Below are 18,741 nucleotides of genomic sequence, written 5' to 3' on the forward strand. Positions count from 1 at the left end.
GGGATTTTACTGGGATCAAATTAAATTTGTGTGGACTGTAGAGAGAATTTATATCCTAAAACATGAAGTCATTCTAGCCAAGATTTGGATATTGTTGGTTCACAACCCACTCTGGACCTTCCCAGGTGTAATCTGAAAGCGGACCCTCTACGTGGAGGGCTGTGAGAGACCAAAGAGGCAGACCACTCCAGGTTGATAGGTGGTGGGTGTAATCAACAAAGTGAATTTATATACCAGCCTTGCCCTTAACAGCAGCCAGACAGAGGATCTCTGTGCCCACCTACCAAACCTTAGAAATTTATAGAAGGCCTTAACCAGGTTCACTCATGTACACCATGCAGGTGTTCTCAACACCACATCAACATCTCAAGGCCATGTCCTCGGAGCAGTCTCTGGGAGCAGGAAAGGCAAGCGAATCTCACTTTCCCGGGAGGACCGGGGAGGGGGCAAGAGGCCTCCGAGTGCCCAGGTCCAGCTCTCAGGTCAACCAGCAGTCATGTCTCTTCAATGACGTTCTCCAGCAGCTATATCTTTCCCTTTATTCATGTTCCTCAGAAGCATCTAGATGTCTTCTGTTCGTGTGGGGTTATTCCCAGGGAGTTCATCTTCCTGTGGCCACTGAAAATGGGATCTTTTCTTCCATTAGATGTTCTGGCCAGTAGCCTCCAGGCTGCGTGAAGGCTATTATTTTTGTGTTTTAATGTGGCGTCTAAAAGCTGCTCAGTTAATCCTCTGGGTTTTCCAAGTATCCCAGCGTTTCATCTGCAATGAATGCCCTTGGTCTTCTCATTGCCTCTTGCCTCATTATATTCGCTGGTGGCTCCGGGGTGATTGGGAATTTTTTTTTTTTTAAGATTTTATTTATTTATTTGACAGAGAGAGAGATCACAAGTAGGCAGAGAGACAGAAAGAGATGAGAAGCAGGCTCCCTGCTGAGCAGAGAGCCCGATGCGGGATTCGATCCCAGGCACCTGGGATCATGAACTGAGCCAAAGGCAGAGGCTTAACTCACTGAGCCACCTAGGTGCCCTGGGAAATTTTAATGGCCTGAGAGACACAAGCTATTGCTACACATTTGGGACAGTTTCTGCTGTTTTACCATTAAACATCACAGTAGTTTTTGACTGAAGATATAATGAGGAACTATTCATTATCCTTGCTTTATTAAGAATTTCTCTTGTCAGGAATGGATGCAAAATTTTATCAAATGTCTTCCAAGTATCCGTGGAAGAGATCACAGCATTTCCCTTCTGATGTGGGGACTCTTTATTATGTGAGGACTCTTGTGGAAGGTGTTCTAATGGTGACTCACCCTAGCTTTCTCCGTTGGAAACTTCTTTGCTGTGGTGGATTTATCTTTTCACGGCTGTGGTGTTTGTGTTGCTGTTAGAGTTTTAGACCAATCTACATATGTCTTTTTAGATAAGATCTAGTTCTTCTCAGTGCATTTCCTCAAAGCCTGTTAGCTGGTCTGTTCACCCACATCCCAAGCGGGGGCCACAACCTCTGATCTCAGGCTTGGGACAGATGCAGCATCCAGATGTTCCTTCCCGAAGCTTCCAGGAATGATTGCCCTTTGTCAGGACACATGGGGAACACTCCAAGGTGAGTCTTCAGAGGGAAGTGGGAGCAATACCCATTAACCCACTCCTCTTCCTCTCTGACCTCCCCCAAAGAAGCCTCCAGAATTCCCTGTCCGCCAGCTGGGCAGGGTGGGACCAGATCCTTGCCCTCTGTGGAGAGAGATGCTGCCACCTTGTGGCAATCTGATCGCCGGGCAGTGAGTCGGCCCTGCCAAGAGCCACCCTTTCCACCCAGAAAGACCCAGGCCTGTCACTACTCCCAGCCGGGGAGAAGGTCCCTGAACAGGGGTCATGGGCCGCCAGGAACAGAAAGCGGTCGTCCTAGAATCCATCAGACCCAGATCAGGCACAGGCTGAGGAACTCTTCTTGGCCCAGGAGCCTGATGGGTCGGTTAGGGGACTCTGGCCACCTTACCTACCCTGTGCTGGCTCCCCCCAGACCTCCCTTCTCCCATAGCCAGACCTGCTGTCCCTTGCTGGCAGACTGCAGTATCTTCTCTCACCCAGATGTCCTGTGTGGCGGCCACAAAGCCAGGCCTCCCACCGGGCACTTCTGGTGTTGGCACCTTGGCCAGAATGGTAGACTTTAAGTGATCATAGTCCCCGTGTTGTCAGCCAGCCACACATGTCATTCACTCACTCTTTCACTCAGAAGAACCTCAGCTAAGGCTCTGGTTGTAAAAACAAGTGTGGGTGATGGGGACAGGACCAAACCACGTCTTCATCTTTGCCAGCAGGGAACTTGGAAGCTCTGGTGCCACAAAGCGCGTGTGGCCACACCCCACTCCCCCTTACTGGTCAGACGGACCACTCGGGTTCGAGTCCCGGCACCTCCACTTCCTTGCCGTGAGACTTCGGCACATCACCGGGACTCAGTTTCCTCATCTTTGAAGTGGGAATAATAATGGCATTTACCCCTTGGCTACGGGAAGGAGTAAATGGGTTGTCGCGTGGAAAGCACCGAGTGAGCTTTACAATGGCTTAAGTAAAGGTGAACAGACTTCAGTCCCCATCATGGGCATGCAACGTTGCTGGGTGGGTCAGAAAAGCAACACTGCAAAGGTTTATCATTTTTTCTTGGTAACTGCTCATTTTTTCAAAACGGGGAAAAAAATTAAATCCTGAAGGAATGTGAGAATGAAACTTAATCTTGGTCCCATTTGGCTGCTAGCCCACTGCTGTTGAAATTGAATTTCTCTTCGGTGGAAAAAAAATAACCAGACAGTATGGCAAAATAATCAAACTGGCAACGGGGCCTGGCCAGGCCCTTCCCGTTAAATATTCAGATGGGTACTGAGTTGAGAAGCCAGGAATATTGGATGGGCCCATGTTCCTTGTGGCTTCCTCTGGAAATAGATACTGTAAATTGAGATCCGCACAGAATGGCCGGGAAACGGGGCTGGGAAGGACTTGGCGGGAGGAAGGGGGCTTGGCTGGCTGGGCATCAGGCATAATATGAAATCCAGAGCAGTTACTGTGTCAGTCTTGCCAAAACTGCCCTGGCCTTTACTCTCCCAGCCAAAGAGAACCCAGCAGGTGGTGTGTGTTGGACAGATCGGTCCAGAAACTGGGTGTACCCACAAGAGCATGGCTATCCCGTTGTAACTTACTTTATTTCAGATTCTGGTTTTCTGGTCTGTAGCACTGGGTGAGGCTGGGGCTTCCTGGTGTGTGTGTGTGTGTGGGGGGGTGTTTGGGGGAGACCCCTGAGATCCCTGGAGGTCTTTGGGCCTGTCCTCCAAGGACAGACACAACAGAAGGCTCTTCCTCAACAACCACCCCCTGCATCACAGGTATCATTATTGGATGTGAGCCTCAGGGCAGGTCCGTGGGAGGGGAATATTGCTTCCCCCATTTTGTTGACGAGAAAACTGAGGAGTATCGAGTTTAAATAACTTCCTCAGGTCATATAGTGAGAACATAGCAGAAGTCAACATGATACAGGCTTCAAGTGGCTTTAAAGCTTCCTGGGAGGTGGGGTGGTCTGGAGGCAAGCTGCAGGGCTCTATCCTCAGCCCTGTCCTGGTCAATGCATTTATTAGTAGCCTGAGTGAGGACACTGCAGATAAAGTAGACTTTCACACAGAGCCCTGATGTGATTCACCTTCTGCCCATTCCCAGGTCTGGGGATCAGTGCATCGCCATCTTCCACTAGCCACCCTTGGTCCAGGGATGTGTGTGACCCAATTTGGTCCAGTCAGGTTAAAGGGAAGGTTGTTGGAAGAGAGGTTCCTTTCGCTTCTGTCTGTCACTCTGTCTCTGTTTCTCTCATTTGTCCTCTCCTTCTCTCTGGACTTGAACAAGGAAGCACATTCCCACAGCGGCCACCTGCAGGCTTCCAGAGACAACACTGTGATGTTAACCTCGTGGGTGGGGAGTGGAAAGCAGGAAGAGTCCTGACCACGACAATAAGGAGCAGCCGTACCTCTAGCCTGCCCGATCTTGGGGCTGATTGCTGCCACTGAAGATCTTAATTTTCCTTATGGTTAAAAACATTTTGAATTAAGTTTTTCTGTGACTTGTGGCTGTCGTTATCCAAAGCCCAGGCAGCCAAAGCAGTGATGGCCCATGTCAGGGGTCTTGTTAATGGGCTCACTTCATGCCACCCTGGACAGACTGAACCAGTCCTCTGAGCAGCGCCTGTGGGTGTCTTTGGCCCACCGCCCCTAGAAATACTCCCTAATGGGCCCTCACAGAATTGCCCTCAGCCTGTTTGGGTGACTGGTCTAGGCCCCGACGTGCGACTTCTCCATGCTGAACTATTGCAGAACAGAACATGTTTTGAGACAGCAGTTGGGACTCTAACGCTCTCATTCCTGGATATCTAGTTTTGTGACATTGATGGAACCATAGTTATGTTGTTTGTGTTGGAGGAGATTGATTCTGCATTTTTTCAGAATATACGTGAGTTTTCCTGTCCAGGGATATGGAAACAAAGCAAGACCTTTGACTGGCCAGAGCTGAGCCGGGCTGAATGGACTGGGGGGTAGCTTTGAGGAGTACTGCCTTTCAGAGGTGACAGACTGTCCCCCCTCTGCCCCATTTGTGGAGAGGGGTGCCTGTGCCAGTGGGCAGAGGGAGGCAGGATGGTAGTGCTGGCCTGGGTTGGTCACCCCCAGTGATCACAGATGAGAGACACGGGCTGTCCGAACCCCACCATGTCGGCGGCTGCCTCAGTTGCTGTCATGGAGGATGACAGGCTCTGTGTTTTCTCATTCTTCCCCTTCCTCCTTCATAGTTTTGAAAGCTCTTCTGTAGCCTTAATTAGCAAGGGTGAGACCATATTAATTAATTAATCTTATGAAGAGTAATGATGGAGACCTCATTTGACCTCTGTAACCGGCTCCCATTTCCTGATTTTCAGGGAGGCAGGGCAGGATAGTGCCAAGAGCTGGCCTTCGAGCCAGGCAGACCTTGGCTCAAATCCTAGCTACATGACTTTTACATTTATGACCTTGGGTATGTCTGGGGTCAGTGTCCTCATATGTAAAATGGGCTCATAGCATCTCCCTAGCACATCTGCAGTGAAGAGTGAAGGAGCTGGGGATGGATGGTGGTTTTCACGGTGGTGGTCACCAGAATGATGTTTTGTGTTTTTTTTTTTGTTGTTATTGTTGTTGTTTTTAAAGATTTTATTTATTTATTTGACAGACAGAGATCACAAGTAGGCAGAGAGGCAGGCAGAGAGAGTGGAAGGAAAGCAGCCTCCCCGCTGAGAAGAGAGCCCGATGTGGGACTCGATCTCAGGACCCTGGGATCATGACCTGAGCCACCCAGGAGCCCTAATGTTTTGTTTTGACACCAATTCTCCACCACCAACTGGTGTCCCACAATGCAATTCAATTCTGACACTGTCCACCTGGAGTCCGTGTCAGATCCCAGACAAGCTAAGGGGCTCAGTCCTACAAGATTGTCCCACTTCAGATCCCAGTCAAAAGTCCTGGGCTACCCACAATTCTGACCAACTGGCTATAAACCATGAGGGTTCTCATGACAGCCCTCTGCCCCAGGTTGGACAGTTTGATAGAATGGCACAACAGAGCTCAGGAAAACACTTTACTTACGTTTACATGTTTATTATAAAGGATACAAATGAACGACCTGATGAAGAGGTATATTGGGTGAGTCCAGAAGGGTCCCATGCCCAGGAGCTTTATGTCCCTGTGGAGCTGGGATGGGCTACACTCCTGACTCATGGAGCACTTCCAACCACTTCTGGGTTGGAAGTGCTCCAAATCTCATTGTTCAAGTTTTTATAACCCCATCTGCAGCTCTTCTACTCTTCCTGGGGGTTGGAGTATGGGGCTAAATGTTCCTGTCCTCTCTTCACTTGTCTTTCCAGTGACCAGCTCCCGTTCTGAAGTTATCTGGGGTTCCCCTGCATCACCTCATCAGCATAAACACAGATGTGTTCAAAGGGGCTCTTTGTGAATCTCTCAGGAAATTCCAAAGGTTTTAGGAGCTCTGCACCAGGATCAGGGGACTGTGACCAAATATGTTTCTTACTAGACCACATCATCATCATCTCGGAGGGAGACCCTGTCATTGCTGTGTCAGATTAAAATGGCCCCTGCGTTTGCTGTAAACCTGTGACTGTCCTGCACCGTCACCACCACCACGGGGGAGGCAGGTGCCCCAGATTCCCCCAAGAGCTGAACGATGTGGGAGAGCAGAATCACAGAAGGTTCCCGAGGACTGAGAGAGGAAGCAAACCCTTTCTCTCTGTGGGGTTCCTCACCCGATTGCTGCCCTCTGGCTTCCTGCTTCCCTCTCCCTCTCACTCACCTCCACCCTGACTCTGTCTCCTCTGTGCCCTTGGCCTGGACAGTTGCCCCAACCAGAGTATGTTACCTGGAGCTGATTTCTAGATTCCCAGGCTGGCATCTGCCTCTCCAGGGGTGTTCCCAGGCTTCCTGCACTAGACTAGCCATTCTGCAAAGGTGGGATCTGGGTCTTACTGCTGGGTCTTGCACACACCACGCTCTCTCAGGAATTGCATTTCCTTCGCATCCTGAGAGTTAGCTCCTGTGTGATTCATCATCCTCCTTGGGGGGTCCTGGAGTCCTCCCTCTCCTGTGACCCTGACACTACCTGGGCACTTAAGATCACTCAATACCCGGGCCCCACAACCCAGGAGGATCTGGTAGACCTTCCTAGGATTTGGGCAAATCCCAGGCAGCTGACTGCTGCTTCGCCTGCCTCGATTTACCCCACACTAGACCTGAACTCAGAGCTTAGCCCTTTCCCCAAGGCCAGCAAGCATTTCACAAGGGTGGCCACTTGGCTGGGGGGAGGAGGGGTCAGGGAGGGCACATCTCGCACCCTCAGCCTCCTGCTGCTCCCTGCTTCACTTCTCTCTTCCTCTCCTCTCTCTCCTCCCCCTCCCACAGCAACAAATGGATTTTTCCTCTTGCCCCAAGCAAAGCAAGTCCTCCCACACCCAGACCTCTGGAGATCTCACCTTCTGTCGTTAGCACTCCTCAAGGTATTGTATCAAACCGAATTTCCTCCCTATGAGGAAAAAAGGTGCATCTCCTCCAGTGCACCCACCCTGTGACAGGCACTCCCTGCTGTCCCCAACCTCACCCTCTCTCTCATCCACTTCCTAGCACACCCCAACCTTTTCCACACCACCTCCCCCTTCACCTCCCCCTTTCCTGTCTCTCTCCCTACAGCAAGACCCTGCCTCTCCCACCCAAGAGGACTCTGCCACTTCTCTTTTTAGGCCTCTCCGTTCTGGACCCCTTTGCGTTTGCTGCCCACAGCAGATAACTTCTTCAAGTAGGTCAGGGCGGGGGCGGATCCCTGTTTCTGTTTAATTCCTGACTTGCAGGCTGCAACTCATTCCTTCTGAAGAGAATTCCTGGAAGCAGGTGAGTGGGATTATTATGAGAATCCTGTGACACTCTGAAATGTCATTTACACGTGTGTACGTAGGGGGTGGGAGGCAGAGCTCCTTGGAATTGACCCCACATCACGCTTGAGAATTCCCACTCGAGGCATCCAGTAAAAACCAAGCCTGTGAGGGGAATGCCCTCCTCCCCCCTTGATTTTGATTCCGGCCTCCCCGCAGGGTGGGAGAGGTGTCCACTCCGGAGCTGTCTGGATGGTCATTAAAGCACGTTTAGCTCCACGGAAGGGAGGGAGCCCTGCTGCAGCACTGGCTGCTTAAACAAGGAGTGGAGTCCCATGAGGATTTCCCCCAGTACACGGATGGTCAGCGCTGGGAAGCCCAGTGGCCTCAGGCCAGAGTTCGGTGGAAAGCCATGCTGGCCTGAGGCATGAGCCAGCAGCTCCTGGGGTGCACGGCGAGCTGGCTGGAGGAGCAGAGCAGAAGCTCCCTCTCTGGCCAGGGGCCAGCAATGGGCTGACCGGCACTGACGGCCACCAAGGACTGCCCCCAGCACAAGGTCCCCTGGGCCAGGCCGCCTGAGTGCTGGGCCCTTGGGGCAGGCCGACCCTGAACCGCACCCCTCACAGGCTGGGTGTCCTCGCAGGTGCACGACCGCCTAGACCGCTACTGCTGCGGCTTTGAGCCCGAGCCGTCGGACCCCTGTGTGGAAGAGAGGCTCCGAGAGAAATGCCGGAACCCAGAGGAGCTGCGGTTGGTCCACATCCTGGTACGCCCCCTGTCACCCTGACTCCTGTCTTCCTGTCTCCTTTGGAAGATTCGGCTCCTGAGTTGCGGAGATCACATGACACAGGACGTTCCCAACACTGCTCTTTTCAGCAGCAGGAGCCTTTGTCTGAACAATGTTTCTGGGAAGCCACCATACATAAAACTGACCCCAGTGGGCCTTCGCTGATACGGTTGAGATGGGACCACTCCACCATCCCCTTGAGAGACTACAGGGGAATCCGAGGGCCCCTGGAAGCAGGTGTGGGAACTGTGTGTCTGGAGAGCCGCCCCCCGCCATCCCAGCCATCGTAGGATCTGTGGCATGGAAAAGGGAGGGCAGGTTCCAAGGCCGCAGGGCTGGGCAGTGGCAGTGACAGGCTCACTCTACAGCTCACAGGCTCGTGACAATCTGAGGAACCCTGGGCTGCCTCCTATGAAGAGTAGAGCCCAGGGTGGGAAGTAGGGTGCCAAGGCCGTCAGAGATAGGGACAGGAATGGCAGAGCAGCCACTTCTGCCCAAGGAGCAAGGGACCACCCTAAGGAAGGGCTACCCTATCTTTTGTCCTCGATGTCTTCCCCTGGCCAGTTGTTTGTAGAGGGTTGTCAGCATGGTGTCCTGGCTGAGCATCAGGCAGGCCACACCAGCCGGAGGCTTGGGCTGCCTCATGAAACCGCTGGGTGGTAGGAAGTCTCCAACTCCTGTCCTTAGAGCCCGCTCCCCTCTTCCCTGGTAAAAGGCACTCACACGGGGAGAAGTAAGGCTTTTATAACTATCATCCACACTCCGGGAGGCAGCCATTTCACAGATCCCTAGGACAGCAGATTTTGGAGGAAGGAGTCATCAGGCTTCAAAAAATAGATGATCCCTGATGTACAGAGAGGGGCGAGGGGGAAGAGACAGAGGGAGGGAAAGCTAGGGTCCTGGAGGCAAAAGTGCGTAAGTTAAGGCGAGGGTGATAGGGAGAATTATGGGAAAATACCATGGAATCCTGGAGAATGTCTAGGAATGGGGCGGATGAGGGTGGGGAAGGGAAGACCGGGCCTCTCATTCCGAGCCACACCATATTTTTTAAAGTGCTAAGGTATTCCCTTTTTCTGGTTTTAGTTTTCAAAGGGAGTAGGAGTCGCTAAACTCCTCTCTGGGGATAGAGGGAGTATGGCGCCCAAGGCTGGAAGGTGTGTGCGTCCTTGGTGACACTCAGGGGAACACGCAGGCACAGAGCAGCCACCAGTGGCCCAGAATGGGTGAGGGTGTGTGAGCATGCACATACGCAATATGCCCTGAAGCCACAACCTGATGGTGGGCTCCCTCCGCACCTGCCGGTTCTCACCCGTGCTCCTCACCCCCTCAGCTACCAGAGCAGGAGTCAGTCCCCCTGCCTTGCAGTTTCTCAGGGTGTGTCTTCGCACTACTGGTCCAGGTTGGACCTAACCAGCTACTTAGCTGTGTGACTGTGCACAAATTACTTAACTTCTCTGTGCCCCTGATTCTGTAAAATAGAGCTGATGCTAAAGTCTCCCTTCTAAGGTTGCTGGGAGGGTTCACTGAGACGGTGCCTGGAATCACTGAGCACAGCACTACCATAAAGTCAGATTACAGCTCAGTGCAGGGGAACCTTCCGGGCAGGTAGCAGGGTGCATTGTGGGATTATCAGTTCAGGGGCCCCCAAGACCCTGAACACTGACAGAAGCCATGGGTACCAGCTAGGCTGCAACCTCACCCACCCCTGTCCCTGTCTGTCTTCTTCCCTGAGGTCCGAGGCAGTGATCCATCCCATCTGGTCTACATCGATAATGCTGGCAACCTTCAGCATCCCGAGGACAAGCTGAACTTCCGGCTGCTGGAGGGCATCACTGGGTGAGGGTCTGCGGGATTGGTTGGAAGTTTGGAGGCGGAGGCCCAATAGCCCTGTTGTGGACTGTGGGACCTTGACCCATGGTCCTGAGTGCTCTGCAGCTTATTAGACAAAAGCTGCTGGATCTGAGCCCCAGGAGGAGGTGGAGAGCTGGGAGGACACAGTCAACAGGCACCCCCATTTCCAGAGGGCCTCCTTGGTCCCAGAGGAGGAGCCCGCCTTCCCTGCTCACTCACTGCAGGCGGCTCAGCCTTCTTCGGGCTTCTCTTGGCACTTGCCAAGCACAGCAGCTGGTATTTACATGGGATAGCAGAGCTGGTTTCCCCAGTTTCTCTGTGGAATGGGGGACCCCTCCAGAAGCCCTGTCCCCTGCCTGTTTTCACAGCAGATTTGGTAGAAGGATTCTCTGAGGACGAGTCAGCAGGCGGGCCCCAGGCATTCTGCAGGACACCTGTGCCAGGCTGGCCAGCCGTGCAATTCCTGGCCAACTGGCTTCACTGGTCCCGGACATTTTCTGAGATCACTTTTGCTTTTCCTTTCTGTCCTGGCCCGGGACACCTGCCTCCAGGTTTCCTGAGTCGGCCGTGCAGGTTCTTGCCTCAGGATGTCTGCAGAAGCTGCTGCTCCTGTCCCTGCGGATGGACCCCGTGTTCTGGGAGAGTCAGGGTGGGAGGCAGGGGCTGAAGCAGGTACTCCAGACCCTGGAGCGGCGAGGCCAGGTGCTGCTGGAGCACATCCGGAAACATAACCTGACGCTCTTCAGGGACGAGGCCCCGTGAGCTTCCCCGCTGCCCAGGCAAGGCTCTTGTCCCGCTGGCAGCACCCCCTGACCGGATGAGCTTCCATCCTCGTGGCCACGTTCTCTTGGGTTCCCCCAACCTGAAGACAAATTGGAAAAACCTAAAGAAACCAGGGGATACCGTGGGTGTCCCAGATGTCCCACCTGCTCGGGACGGTGAAGGTGGTGCAGGGTGGGGGGGTTCCATCTTACCGCCTTCCTTTCAGCCTTTTTGGCTCTGGCTGTTTACTCCCTTGCACCAATAAATATGTTCAAGAATGTTCTAATAACTGCTCCAGATACTATAAAATTGTGCCTCCCACATGCATATGGAGGGTGGACGCATGTGCGCGCATGTGTGTGTGTGCGTGTGAAGTTTCCCTCTAAAGACACCGAGCCAGAAGCTTGTCAGTAGGCAAGGCCCGAAGCTGCCAGCAAGCCCTTCTGTGTCCTGATGTGAAGAGGTGTGCTCAGCACAAAAAGGCAAACGTATAAACAGTGTGTGGCCCTGCCCGGCTTGCCCAGTGCACATCGACCACCCAGGGCACGGCGGGCACACAGGGTCCAGAGCTCGGCTCAGCCCACTTAGCAGAGACCCGTCTCCAGTGCAGCCCTCAGCACAGGGCTCTTCCTCCCTTGGGGGTGTTAGAGGGTCGAGGGAGGCTCCAAGCCTAGTTCGCCTGCCTCCTCTGAACTCCAGGGCTGGGCCTCATACCTCCCGGGCTGCTTCTCAGCCAAGAGTGGCTCTGGTCGGGGGCGCAGGTCTCTTCGAGGTGCTGTTCCTCCATGGGTAGCCCTGCCCTCCCACCCTTCTGCCTCTGAAGACCTTTTGAAATGTAGGCACCCTTAAGGTTTTTTTCTTTTTTGATTTTCAGAGGACTGGACTTGAATGAGGGAGCTCTGGTTTCAGATCTGGCTGGGGCCACTTCATAGCTGGCAAAAGACAAAGGTTTATTGGGCACCAGCCGTAATGACTAGTAACATTTCCTGGGCAATGACTGTGCACCAGGCACTGTGACCGTGGTTTGCCGATGGGTACGTGTGATTATTAGCACCTCCGCTGTACAGATGAGGCACAGAAGGGGTAAGGAATTTGTTCAAGGGTACCTAGCTCGGAGTTGGAAGGGTCAGAATTTGAACCCAGGCAGGACTTGTCTTGAGCCCATAATCATCACGAAAGGGCTCCCCTGCCCTGCCTGATCACTGGGACAGCGTCTCCTCTAGTCCTTTTGGATTCAGCGCCACTGATGAGGCGGGGCCGATTGCCTGGAATATGAAGCTGCACACTTCAACCCCTGGGCCAAGCATGGTCACAGGCATCTGGCTCCCTAACCATTGCTCTTTGCTCCTTAATGTTGGTTGAGGCTCTGAACTGTATCTTTCCTGCGAACCTGAGGCTTCTGCCACTTTGCATCCTTTCCAGAGAATACTCTCAGCCACAGGGTGTCCTGCATGCCCTCTGCCTCCCCCAGCCCTTGCCTCTGGAATAAGAAGGATGTGCCCAGCGAAGCAAACAGCTAAGGCTTCGGGAGGTGAGAGCCATGAGGGGTCTGCGGTGTGGGGGCGTCTGCCCACCTGCACAGCAGTCCTTGAGAAACCAGCCGGCCACAGGGTCTGGTAAGGCCATCCCAGTCACCTCATCCCAGGCCCAACCCTGTTTCTTTATACTTCATTCCAGAAGGGTTGTTCCAAGGAGAATGATGGTGTTCCCCCAAAGGGGAGCTGCTGGTGATAGTAACAGAGGTTCACAGCTCTCTAAATGCAATTCCCAATTCCTTGGGGATTCCCAAGCCCTGAAAATCAAAATCCTTTTCCTATGTCCAGGGCCAAAACTCATGTCCCGCTCAGCTTGAATATTCACACACTATTCCTATACCATAGAAATACCACTGTGCTTGGTCATCGTGTTTTGTAACCTCAGATTCCACCGAGAGTGTAGCATAAAACACAAATAGGTACCATGTTACCTCTCTATAGCTGAAAAATCCAGAATTTGGAATGACTTCTGGCCTCCAAGGTTTGGCTATGGAATTCCAGACCTGTAATAACTTATTACAAATCAGGCATGGGGCTGAGGGTTTCTACAGGTGATTTCGTGAATGTCTTATGAAAATCCCAGCTGCATGATTGTCACTCTACAGGTAAAGAAGGTCAACTGGGGAGGGAGGGCATTGCCCGAGGCTGTACAGCTGCCCTGATCCTGGGGAGCACCACCTCGCATGAGGTGAATGCAGAAGGTGGCCCACACTGTGCCTCGAGCTTTACTGTGTTCCTCATCGCAAACCTTTGGAGTAACTCCAGGAGGAGGGCATTACTGCTCCCATTCAACTGAACAGGAAACAGAGGCCCAGAGAGGTTGAGTCACTTGCCCAAGGTCACAGAGCAGGTAGCTGGTGGAACTGGGATTTGAACCCAGGCCCCTTTAACTCCAGAGCCCCTGCCCCCTCCCCCACTATAGCATCCTTCCTTCTTCATTCGTTCAGATGTTCCACACAGAATATAGAATTTGGAAAGAGTCCGTGTGTGCGGCACGTTGTGGTGGCCACGTGTCCCAGATGTTTGGAGATAATGTTGTCAGGCCATCGAGCATGTGTCCTGGCGTTCTGCTGGGTGAGCAAGGTCCCCATGGCTGAGGATATAGGAAGATTGGGGGCAGCATGTGGGCAAGAGGGGCTCACAAGAGCTCTGCTTGATGGTGTGGGGGGCAGCACAAGGAGATGCAGGAGGCGAGACCTCTGTGAATATTTCGAGACGGTTCCCCCTCAGCCAAGCCCTTCAGATGAGTGGGCAGGCCCCCCCCCCAAACCTCTGAGGCTCACCCACCAGCTCCCGCAAGACACTTCCCGCACTGCCACTCCTGGGCCGCCTAGGGTTCTGGTTAGCACGGCTCAGGGGATGCCTTTTTGGGGAGTGGGGTCTGGCAGGGCATTGGGGTATTATAGGGGCTAGAGGCCTTTGGGGCAAGAGGTGGGGTGACCTCTGCCACCCCTGGCATTGTCCAACCGAGGAGAGGAGTCACTGAACCTCCAAGGAAGCAGACCAGAGCGGAAGGCATCTCGAGGTAGAAGGTGAGATTCCATGCAGTTCAAACAACAGCAGAGGCTGAGTTTGATAGGAAAATAGCATGGGGGGTCGTGGGTCAATCCGGGGACATGGCAGGTGATGGGCTAGGGCATGCTGGATGGCAGGTCCACTCGGGGAGGCCTCAGCGGGGAGGAGTCAGCACCCAGCCAGGAGACACAGACACGGAAGCCCTGGGCATTGAGCCGCAGAGGTGGTGGGCTTTGATCACAGGGTTGCAGGGGGCCTGGGAGGAGCTGGGCCTCCAGCGTGAACCAGGCTTGTCAGTAGAGAAGGCAGCCCACGTGAGGTATGATCTGAGGAATGCTTCTGTTAGTGTCTACAGTTCCACAGCACAACTTAGCTCCTACTGGAAGATTTCTCGGGAGCATCTGGCTTTCTGAGGGGCGGCCGTCAGGAGCAGCACACCCCACCCCAGAGGGCAGGCAGAGGGAGGGTGATCTCTGGAGGGTTTCCAGTGCAGGCTGTGGAGGAAGTACAGGTCAAGGGCACCGGCTGGTGGGAGGCCCAGGAGACAAGATGAGTGAAGTAACTCATTTCAAGCTGATGGGTGTGAGAATAGGGATTTTTTTCAAGTTTCTTGTGTGTCTGTCCCCCCAGTGAAGGATCATTTGCCAAAGGATCATTTCTACAGACCCTGCATCACACCAGGCAGCAAGGGCCTCCCCTCCATGTGCCTGGGGGAGGGACGCTGACCATGACCCTGGAGGCTAGTGCATAAGGCAGATCCAGCAGTGACTGCTTTCTGTGCGTCAGATTGCCTTGTTCTGGTGACGGCTGCCTTCGTGGAAAACACACGCAGGGCCGGTGGGACCCCAGGCACCTCGCGGACTCTCGTGCTGGGAAGGACTGGAGGCATTCCTTCCCTGCCCCGCATACCTGGAAGCTCTGGCGCCCCACAAAGACATGTCTAGTCCTGGTGGGTGTTGGGGTGGGTGCGGGATTGGTGCGGGGTCATCTGACTTCCGCCCACCCACCCTACAAAGGCTTCCTGCAGGACCCAAGCAGGAAAGCTGCAGCTGCCATTACCCAGACTCCCTCGAGGCCCAGCTGGGCTCAGTACACAAATTAGATTCCATGATTTAGGTGCACTCAAGGGTCTGTTGGAAGGAGTGATGTGTAGGACGTCTTGCACCTCTCAGCTATTCTCAAAGTTACCAGCTCTGTCATGGTGGTTGTAACAGTGGCAGGAACTATGACAGTGACCGTGACACATCGTAAGCCTGGAGCCCGGACCTCACATCCTCCCAAGGATTATTTTTTTTTTCTCAACTTTTCATTATGACATAATTATGAATTCATAGTAGTTGCAAAGACAGTACTGGGAGGTCCTGTGTACTCTTCATCCAGTTTCCCCCAGTGGTTGCACCTTCCGTAATTACAGTACAGTTCCAAAACCATGAACTTGACCTTGGTGTACTGTGTCTCATTTGAGCACCCATGGGTTCATTAACCACCACGGCAATCAAGACACAGAACTGCCCCAGCACAGGGATGCTTTCCTTCCTGCCACCCCTCCCGACACACCCACCCCTTCACTCACTCCCACCCTCATCCGCGGCAGCCGCACATCTGGTCTCCATCTCTACAATTTTTATCATTTTGAGAATGGTATCTAAATGGAATTGCACAGGATGTAAATTTTTGAGAGTTAACTTTTTTCTCTTCCCTCCGCACAACGCCCCTGAGATCCAGCCAAATTGTTGCTTTTACCAATAGTCTGTTCCTTATTTATTACTGTTCCTTTTTATTAGTTAGTACCCCCTGGTCCAGAGAGACCACAGTTTGTTTACTGTTTACTGAAGGACATCTGGGTCATTTCTCATTTTTGGCTAATACAATGAAAGCTGCTCTGAACATTCTCGTACTTGTTTTTGTGTGAACAGAATATTCTTTTTTTTTTTTTTTTCTGGGGCAAATGCCCAGGAGTACAGTTTCATGGTAATATGTTTAATTTCTTAAGAAACTGCCCAACTATTCCCAGGCTACCATTTCACTCTTCTCAGCAATGTAGATGAGTGAACTGGTTTCCCTGCATCTTTTCAGGCATTTGGTATCGTTCCTATTTCTTATTGTAGCTGAGGCAGGAGTGAGGCCTTCCTCCCACCAGCGCCTCTGCATTTCCACTGGGAAAATGGGAGTACGAGGGATTATTAACTTCGTGGTTATACAACAAACCTCCCCACCTCACATTTTCCCCTAGTGGGAAAAAGGTAGTGTTGCCAAACATAGCACGAGATCACAGCAATACAGCAAATACAGCACCCAAAAACCTGCTACATGAAATTCAAGTTGGAGTGTTTTTCTAAAGCTTAGCAATCCTAGAAAAAGGCTGCCCTACCTGAACCTGGGAAGTCCCAACAGTACAACATTCCAAAAGAGATTATTGGATTATTTCCACTAGATGTAAGTGGCCAGAAAGCAACTACATCTTTTTGTGCTTTTTATTCTCCAAACAGAACAGGAGTGTCTCAAATTCTAATACACTGTGTGGCTTCACAAGGTTTTCTCTGAGACATGAAACTTCTTTTTGTAAGGGCCCTGGAGTTCCCACAGCCAGCAGGACTCCTGAGGGAGACCCCACAGTGCCTTTCTGCATGGGGAGGCAGCCCTGGGCTCTGCCTCTGGCGCTGACCAGAGTGACCTGGCCAGGCTGTCACCGTCTTCCACACTGGGCTGGGAGAGCGCAGGGCCACACCCCTGCAAAGAGGAAGGCAGCAAGCCACTGCCTCCCTTCCACCCTCCCCACATCTGAGGAGGACTATTTGTAGACCTAACACTGCCCTCCTGTGCTGGAGGGTGGGGGCCCAGATGGAGGAGGGCCCCCATCAGCTCAGGAGTACACGCTGTTGGGTAGCGCCTGGGGTGGGGGCAGTACTCCCGGAGCGCCTGACCACACAGGGATGGCCAAGCAGGGTGGACAGAGGCTACACAGCCGAGGGCTGAGGGACACCTCTGAGGGGTTTGCTTTGGACTGGGGGTTCCGTGTGTGCTCCCTTCCCAGGCCTTGCACTCGCCCGCTGCCCCCCCACCCATGGCCAATGAGGTACTCTCAGAGCTGACTCATGGGGTGCAGAGGTTTCCACTGTCTACTGGGATGCGCTTCTGTCGGAGATGCTCCTGGGCACCCTAGATCCCAGCTCCCGGGCTCTCCTGCCATCATCGTCCCCGTGATTCTTTGAAGCAGCTGTGTGAGGACAGTATTTAAAACAAAGAGTATCAACAAAATGGCATACCCTTAATATTAAATGCAGCTCTTGTAACCCCTCTATGATAACAAAAAATAATTCTTGCCTGCTAAATTTCCAAAGGGCAAAAACCTGCAAATATGGGGATAATAGCAATAATGTACACCTTGCAAGGGTGTGGGGTACGAAGAAGTATGTATGTGTGAAACCCATGAGACTGTATAGTGAAAATCTGTGCAAGTCACTAGAAATTAACTAAACATCAATAGAAGAAACATGGTAACAAAGCAGCAGCAAAAGCAGAAACAGGTGTCAAAGGGCCTGAGCTGGGCTGGTGGTTGTGGATCCAGGTTCCTGCCCCTTAACAAATGCTATGACCTGGGGAAAGGGTAGCAACTTCTTTGTGAGCCCATGCAGTGGAACGTTCTACAGTCAGCTAGAATCTTGTTTTCAAAAAATAATTTTCAGTGACACGGTAAAGCGTTCATGTTAGGACGTTAAGAGGCAAAAACAAAACAAAACCAAAAAAACCAGGACAAAATTTCAAAGGATCACAAATTTGCAAAAGCAATATGGCCACAGGCAGAAATCCATTGTTTCATGGAACAAACCAACCATTCGTGGAGCTCCTCGGCATCAGGGTCCGCACACACAAATAACCACGTTGAGCCTCTAGCCGGTGGGCAATCCCTTGTGGGAGCACAGTACCTTCCAGAACACGACAGGGCAGCAGAGCTGGGGTTTGGGGGATGCAGCAGGCCTCGTGACTGGGGAGCTGGAGAAGACACACACTGCTTTCCAGAAGAGTTGCCCCTTGGGCCGAGTTTTTGTTTCTGTTTAACGGAGGTCAATAGTGACGTGCATAAAGGGCACTGATCTCAAGTGTAAGCGGATGCCTGTGACATGGAGGGTCGCTGTGCAACCACCAGCCAGATCAAGACATCCCCGGCGCAAGTTCCCTCCTGTCCAGCTCAGTCTCGACCCCTCCCAGGAGCGATTCGGACGTCTCCCGCCATAGGTTGGTTTACTTATTCCAGCGCTTCGTGTAAATGGAATCGTACAGTATATATTGTCACTCGGTATATATTTAATACTCTGTGAGATTTACAGTTGTGTGTAGCCATATTTCATTCCTTTTTTTTTTTTAATTGTTGTGTCCTGGGGCGCCTGGGTGGCTCAGCTGATTAAGCATCTGACTCTTGCTTTCAGCTCAGGTCATGCTCTCAGGGTCATGAGATTGAGCCCCGTGTGGGACTCTGCGCTCAGCACAGAGTCTGCTTGGGATTTTTTCTCTCTCCCCTCTTCCTCCCCCCCAACTATTTCATGCTCTCTAAAAAAATAAAATCTTTAAAAAAAAGCGTGTGTCTTTTGCATGAATATACCTATTGGTGGAAACTGGTCTGGTTTCTCTTCTGGCTATTTAGAGCTGTATTTGATACATGTCTTTTGACGGCATTGGTACTCCTTTCTCTGGGGTATACATTTAGCAGTGGAATCGCTAAGACCCAGGGCAGCTGTGTTCAGCCTTAGCAAAAACCACCAAAGGGTTTCCAAGTAGTTTTACCCTCACATCTCAGTGTTAGAGACTTCTAACTGAACTGAATCTTCACATGTGCATCAATGTGGCAGTCCGAGA

At 52.3% G+C, this 18,741-nt stretch overlaps 1 protein-coding gene across 6 annotated transcripts in view; it reads left to right on the forward strand.

The window, feature by feature from the left end:
* Positions 1 to 11,123, forward strand: part of GASK1A (golgi associated kinase 1A) — a 57,938-nt gene extending 46,815 nt beyond the window's left edge. The window contains exons 3-5 of one of the 6 annotated variants that reach the window (XR_004280174.1): positions 1,444 to 1,605; positions 6,974 to 7,068; positions 7,259 to 8,182. Coding sequence is in view for 2 of the 6 variants with exons in the window: in XM_032318604.1 (XP_032174495.1) it covers positions 8,081 to 8,203; positions 9,957 to 10,060; positions 10,627 to 10,837 (438 nt within the window). In the remaining 4 variants the exon portion in view is untranslated. Of the gene's footprint in view, positions 1 to 1,443; positions 1,606 to 6,973; positions 8,204 to 9,956; positions 10,061 to 10,626 lie in introns of those variants that run through there. The other 5 variants (XR_004280190.1, XR_004280184.1, XR_004280201.1 and 2 more) reach the window with 5 other exon arrangements.
* Positions 11,124 to 18,741: the final 7,618 nt, after the last annotated feature.

The sequence above is a fragment of the Mustela erminea genome, chromosome 1 (assembly GCF_009829155.1).
Source record: "Mustela erminea isolate mMusErm1 chromosome 1, mMusErm1.Pri, whole genome shotgun sequence".
Classification (NCBI taxonomy): domain Eukaryota; kingdom Metazoa; phylum Chordata; class Mammalia; order Carnivora; family Mustelidae; genus Mustela; species Mustela erminea.